The 6718-nt window shown below is 36.1% G+C and overlaps 1 protein-coding gene across 1 annotated transcript; it reads right to left on the reverse strand.

Annotated features, from left to right (window-relative positions):
* Window positions 1–2350: 2350 nt before the first annotated feature.
* On the reverse strand, window positions 2351–3310 carry LOC107399828 (taste receptor type 2 member 109-like). The gene has a single exon (XM_015989115.1). It carries the CDS (start codon window positions 3308–3310, stop codon window positions 2351–2353), a length of 960 nt encoding a protein of 319 aa, XP_015844601.1.
* Between the last annotated feature and the right edge of the window lie 3408 nt (window positions 3311–6718).

Raw genomic sequence — 6718 nt, forward strand, 5'->3', positions numbered from 1 at the left:
GACTGGGAAATATAAGAGGGTCTTATCTTGGAAACTTCTTGGATGACATATTCACTTTCTTTATTTCAGAGCTTCTGTTTCTCATTAAAATATATTAAAAGAAGTCAACCATATATATTTTTTAATAAATGAGTAATATTTTGTGGGAACATGGAAAAGTATATTATAAATTTGACCCAGAATTTCTGAAATATTTATTTATGAAAATACATCTGAACAAAAATTATTCATTTCTAATAAGATTCAGAATCATATCTTACTAAAGATTTAATTGCATAAAATACTCTGCCTCTGACCAGGTTCCACTGTCCATGTACATTGTAATAGTAATTACTTGAAATTATTTTAAATAAAACATATAACAAATCATAAGAACAGGTAAATACAAGAAGACCTCTTGATTGTGTGTGAGTCATCAATAAGATATTACAAATTATGATACTATGGATACAAAATATTACAAAATATAAAAAACAACAATTTCAAATTAATGTTTTTAGAAGTAGCATAAACTTTTCTTATAATTGTGCATTAAAATAAAATAGAATAAACTATGTTCCATAAAGTAAAACAGAAAAGATACATTGTACCTAGAATTGTAAAATACATAGTCCTAATAATCAGAGCTTATTTTAGAATGATTAATAATGAAATTAATAATAGAGACACAGTAACTCAACTCAGTAGTCTCATAATTCTAATGAATTGGCAAAAATAATTTATCTCTGTATTTAATAAAATACGTTTATGTCCAGTGGTTTATAAGTCTGTATGATAGTATACATTTCTTCCTAAACTTTTGTCCATGTATTCTATATTATATTTATATGGTTTCAATCATATATTTTATTAAAGTTGATATGAATACTAAAACACATATTGTATGGGCCAATAACTCAAAATCTCAGTGGTTAATAATTGTTACAAAGCTTATATAATTTTAATATATTTATGTTTTAGTGGGTTACAATCACATCTTCATTTGAATATGTGTATTAAGAAATTACTTTGTCATGGTACCTCTTTCATTGCTCTCCCACTCTGTTCCTGTGTCAGTTAGACCATCCTGTTCCCTTATGTTCTCTTCCCCCATCCTCTACCTGCTATTACCCCTCCTTACCCCCAGTTTACTCATGGAAATCTCATCTATTTCCTCTTCCCAGGGAGAGCCATGCATCTCTCTTAGGGTCCTCCCTGTTAGCTAGCCTCTCTGGAGCTGTGGGTTGTAGTCTGGGTATGCTCTGCTTTACATCTAGTATCCATTTATGAGTGAGTACATACTGTGTCTGTGTCTGTCTTTCTGAGTCTGGGTTATATCGCTCAGGATGATATTTTCTAGTTCTATCCATTTGCCTGCAGATTTCATGATGTCATTGTTTTTTACTGCTGGGTAGTACTTCATCATTGGGTATATATGCCACATTTTCTTTATCCATTTTTCTGTTGAGGAATATCTAGGTTGTTTCCAGGTTCTGGCTATTACGAGTAATGCTCCTATGAATGTGGGGATAGGGAGAGACTGGGTGCTGCGGAGGTTCCCAGGAATCCACAAGGATGACCCCAGCTTAGACTAGTGACAGTGGTGAAGGAGGTGCCTGAACTGGTTTACCCCAGTGATCAGATTGGTGAATGTCCTGACTGTCATCATGGAGTCTTTGTCCAGTGACTAGTGGAAGCAGATTCAGGGAGCACCAGGCAGAGCTCCAGGAATCAAATTGTAGAAATCAAAGAGGAATTCTATGAGCAAGGAGCATTGAGATCACAATGGGGAAATCTACAGAGACAGCCAAAGCAGGCTAGTGGAAACTCATGAACTTTAGACCAAAAGCTGTGGAGCCCCCATGGGACTTGATTATGCTCTCTGCACGGGCGAGACAGTTGTGTACCTTGGTCTGCTTGGGGATCTCCTTGGCAATGGGATCAGGATCCATCCCTGGTGCATGAGCTGGTTTTCTGGAGCCCACTTCCTACAGGGGAACATTTTACACAGCCTTGATGCAGGGGGAGGAGCATGGACCTGCTTCAACCAAGTGTGCCAGGCTCTGCTGACTCCCCATGGGAGGCTTTGAGCTGTCAGAGGAGGGAATGGAGGGTAGTTTGGAGGGAAAGGTTGGGGGCTGGTCGAGGGAGGAGTGATCTGTGGTTGGTATGTAAAATGAATAAAAAAATTCTTAATAAAAAAGTAATAACTTTGTACACAACATGCTAAACTAGTAATAATTTTAGCTAGCACTTATTGCAAACAAAATATAAAATGTATTCACTCAAAGTCAAAGATTATTTAAATGGAAAATACAGAAGAAAATTTTGTTAATCTTTGTCTGGAAAATGCAACATCATCTCTAGTGTTTTAGAGATCTAAGGTTTCCATGGAATTGAGCCTGCATTTCAGCCACCACAGCACAGAGAGAGAGGCCTGTCTCAGCTTCATATCTGCCATAACCAGGACACATGAATGGAATGAAGGAAAAGCTATATATACAACCTGACAAAATAAAAGGAAAATACTTTTCTTCAGTAACTCATATTTCCAAAGTTGTATTAACAGAGACAAGATAAAGGTAGTATATAACAGGAGAAAGGCAATCACAATTTGCAAGGCTTTAATGTGGGCTGTAGTGCTGGCATCTCTGCATCTTTGGACATGCTGCTGCATTTTCTTGTGATGTGTCCACAGGGAGAAGATGAGCAGGAGGAAAGATGACAGGCACACAATGAAGGGGAAAGACAGGAAAATAGTGTGAAGGCTTAACACATGCCTGTGACACTTTTCATGGTAATGAGAACTGAAACTGTAGGATATGTTTCTTTGAAATTCATTTACACACACATTAATTTCCAAGTTGAACAGTAAAATATTTAAAAACAAGAGGACCAGAGACACCAGCAGTGCCAATGAAACTGCCTTTTCAACTCTCCACTTTAAATAAAGAAAAAGAGAGCTAGAAAAGTTGCCTATCTTGAGAAAATAAAAAATGCCAAGGCATGTAGCAAGCCATATGCTGAAATGGTTGAGTATAATCCATAGATTATTAATGATTTTTACCATCCTTGAAGTTATCACTGAATCTGAATTGACCGAGGAAATTAATAAATTTGTGAACAAGAACAAAAGCACACAAATTCTGGAGGTTGCCAAAGCGGTGAGGATTTGATTTACAAATGAGATCTTCTTTTTCTGGATCCAGTTCATGCAATTCTCCAGTGCCAAGAATCCATTCCCTAAAATTCCAATGATTAATTCCAAGACTAAAATGGTCATCAGTATGTTCTGGAAGATATCACATATTGTCTGCATAAAACGCTCCATTTTTATATGAGTTCTGCAGATTTGTTGACATACTCATTTGGAAAGCTGTTTTTAAATGTATTTTTGAGAGTTTTCTGAGAATTTCTGAGTTGATTTTTGTAATGTATTTTATTCTTGACTCTTCCACACACACTAACAAAGGTGCAAGGATGGAGATTTGCCAATGACAGAGTCTGAAGCTCTTTCCAAGGAAATATGTCTTCTCACATAGCTCAGGAGAGGCAGACCAGAACGTCTCTGCAACACGTACAGCCTCTGTAGTATTTTATAGTCAATGATAAAGGAGGGGTTGGAAACTCACATGCACCTGTGCAAATGAAAACACATTATTTCATTACCTTGATGTTTACTTCAATCTACGTGCTTTGATATGACTATTTGAGTTCTGTGAAAAATGTTTTAAAAAGTTTTCAAGTACATAAAAGATGATAAAAAGTCTAAGCAGATTATGGAACTTTCTGAGATATAAGGCTTTATAGGTACTTCAAAAATTGCCAGTCTATACAGATACCTGGGCATGCGATGTCTATAGATATTAGACTCTGATCTGTGTAATGTCATGAGGACCTTTATTCTTCAAATATTAAGTAGTAAAAACAATATTTCCTTATTATTTCACATGCATAGATACATCTGTACAAATACTCACCCATAAATACATATTTATTGAGATTTAAATACTTTTTAAAATTTCAATGTGTCCATATTTGTCAATATTTATTGTGCACCTAGATCATGCTTAGTATTGTACAGATTGGTCTGGCGATGCTTATGATACACTTTGCAATTTAACTGGTACATTAGGTCTATTTTGCATGTATATAAGGTGGCAAATTCTTATACTGTGAAAAGTCAATGAGAAGGATTAGCTCATCCACACAGTAAGATATTTCCTCATTCCTAGTCTCTCCATTGACTGGTAGAGCTGATTTTTCCATTAGCAACAAAGACCATCAGACTGTATCCACCTCCCTTCAACTTCCTCCAGTATCTGCTTTGTAAACATCCACTGATTGTCACCAAAGCAGTGACGGATGTTAAACATGCTGGGAAAGATGAAGAATGAACATTTTGATATAGTCATAATTCAGTAGCTAAAGAGCAATACTGGACATAATTAAAGTCAGGAATGGTTGCCAAATACAGTGTGGATGGCAGAGAATGCCAAGCAGTAATTTAATGTCTAGGACTGGAAGTACTTTCAATCACTGAATCAAAGAAAGTGAACCTGATTCATTTGAAAACTCATAATTGTTTATCATTTGGTGATAAGACAGATGGAAAAGGCATAACAGGCTACTTTGTGACATGTTATGGAAAGCACCTAAGAATGGAAAAACACACATACCTTCACTGTAGTGACAGGAAGGTCCCTGTGATGTGGTTCCTTCCAGGTAGCAAAATGAGCTCAAGTAAGAAGAGAAACAAATAGAAATAGGGCCTAGGGTGGAGCTGTGTGGAGTGGGTGCTGATAGTGAGACTTCATAGGCTTTCAGCAAAGAATCAGGACTTGGGTCTGCAGCAAGAATTACACTCACTACAAGGAGCTTTTCTGAACCTCCCAAGACAACTTTCATTTTGGATTAGAATCATCTTAGTTTCTATCTGGCCAATAGCTCCTAGGGAGATAGTCTTTCCAGGCAAGGTGACAATGTCATGTAGCATTGGACTTACATTTCATCTGCAAAAGAAAATTAAACCCCGGTCCTCGGGGGAGACCTTGATCTGGAGGAGGTGGGAATGGGGGGTGGGCTGGGGGGAGGGGTGTGCGAGAGGGGGAGAACAGGGGAATCTGTGGCTATTATGTTGAACTGAATGGTGTTGTAAAATAAAAATAATAAAAAAAATGAAGAAAAAAAACATAAAAAAAAGTTGGTATGTATTTTTCAAAACACAGAGAAATGTGCATTGGAAAGGATATATTTTACTGTTTGTAAACCATCTATTGGTAAATCCAGAATTCTCTTTAAAAGTAAGTGTCTCAGGGAGGTACCCTCACCTATTACAAAGTCATTATTACATGCTTGTTTCATTTAGAACTTATTGTATGTAATTTTAATTTTCATTTAGATCAGCTGCTATACTGTTTACATCCAATTTAAAGATTCACAAAAAATTTAATCAACCACAATTTTACTTATTCCTCCATGCCTAAATATTCCTGTGGTGATAATTCCAGATATATATATATATATATATATAATCAATATGTAATATGTGAAATTCTCAAAGAATTAATAAAATATTTTAAAACATGGATTCTCAGTGACAATGGGTCACTCAGGTGATGCCCAGATGATGATGATTCCTCTGCAAATTTAAATTTTTCTATCATGGCTCAGGCACTAAGTTTCAAAATTTTACTAGCTGGAATGATGAGCCCAAAAATTATGCATAGATTTGCAAAAAATACAGCAACACAATGCAAGAGAGTATGCTTGATTTGTTTGCTAGTAAATGAGACTTTATCATCCACAGCAATATCAACCTAGAAAAATGAAGGGAGCAGAGAACAAACCATGAAGTTCATGAATAAGTGCTTATTTGGCCTCTTTTATGAATAATAAACCATCATTGAAATCATGATTTATCATAGTTTGTTATTTCCTTTTGATGTTAGTCAAATAATTAAGGAAAAGAACTCTTGTACATATCTAGTAAGCAAAGGATGATAAAAATATTACGTTAGCAGATTAAGAATTCACAACCAGAGATATTAGGCATGGCTTCTACCTTCTCCAACAACTGATGACAAAAGAGTATATCATGCTTTACTGCTTAGCTTCTGTTTGACAGAATCAGGGAAATATTTTCATGTATAATGCCAAAGAAGCCTTGAAAATCAACATCTGAATGGTGGTTTTTCTCTCTCAGTGAGTGTAGTAGAGAGTCTCCAATGAGAACGCCTCTCAGTCCAATGCCTTTGTGGGTGCCAAGTCCTTGAGTATGAACTTGATTTAATTCACTTCTAATAAAGAGAATAGTGCAAATATGTAGGCATCTCACTTCAGGTTGTGCTTGTTTAGGGTGCTTCCTGTCAACTGAATGGTGTCCAACTCATCAAATTATATGAATCTCAGTTACTCAAAATATGATCATATTTCCATTCAGGCCCTGTGAAGAGGAAATTGAGGCACAATGGATTCATTGTGGTGGTTCTAAATTCAGTTTGACTGGAGTCCTAATCAGAAGAATATATTGAGGCACAAAATATATAGATTCAAGGAAGACCACAAGAGGACATCATGAGAAGCAGACATCTGCCAGCCAAGCAAAGTGGCCTTGAAAGAAACTCAGCCTCCTGGTACCTTGATTTTGGGCATCAATCCTCTACAGTTATGAGAAAATAGAATATATTATTTCCCAGTCTTAGAATATGAAATGGGAACCCTAGAAGCTTGACATATT

This window comes from Peromyscus maniculatus, chromosome 3 (assembly GCF_049852395.1).
Source record: "Peromyscus maniculatus bairdii isolate BWxNUB_F1_BW_parent chromosome 3, HU_Pman_BW_mat_3.1, whole genome shotgun sequence".
Lineage (NCBI taxonomy): Eukaryota > Metazoa > Chordata > Mammalia > Rodentia > Cricetidae > Peromyscus > Peromyscus maniculatus.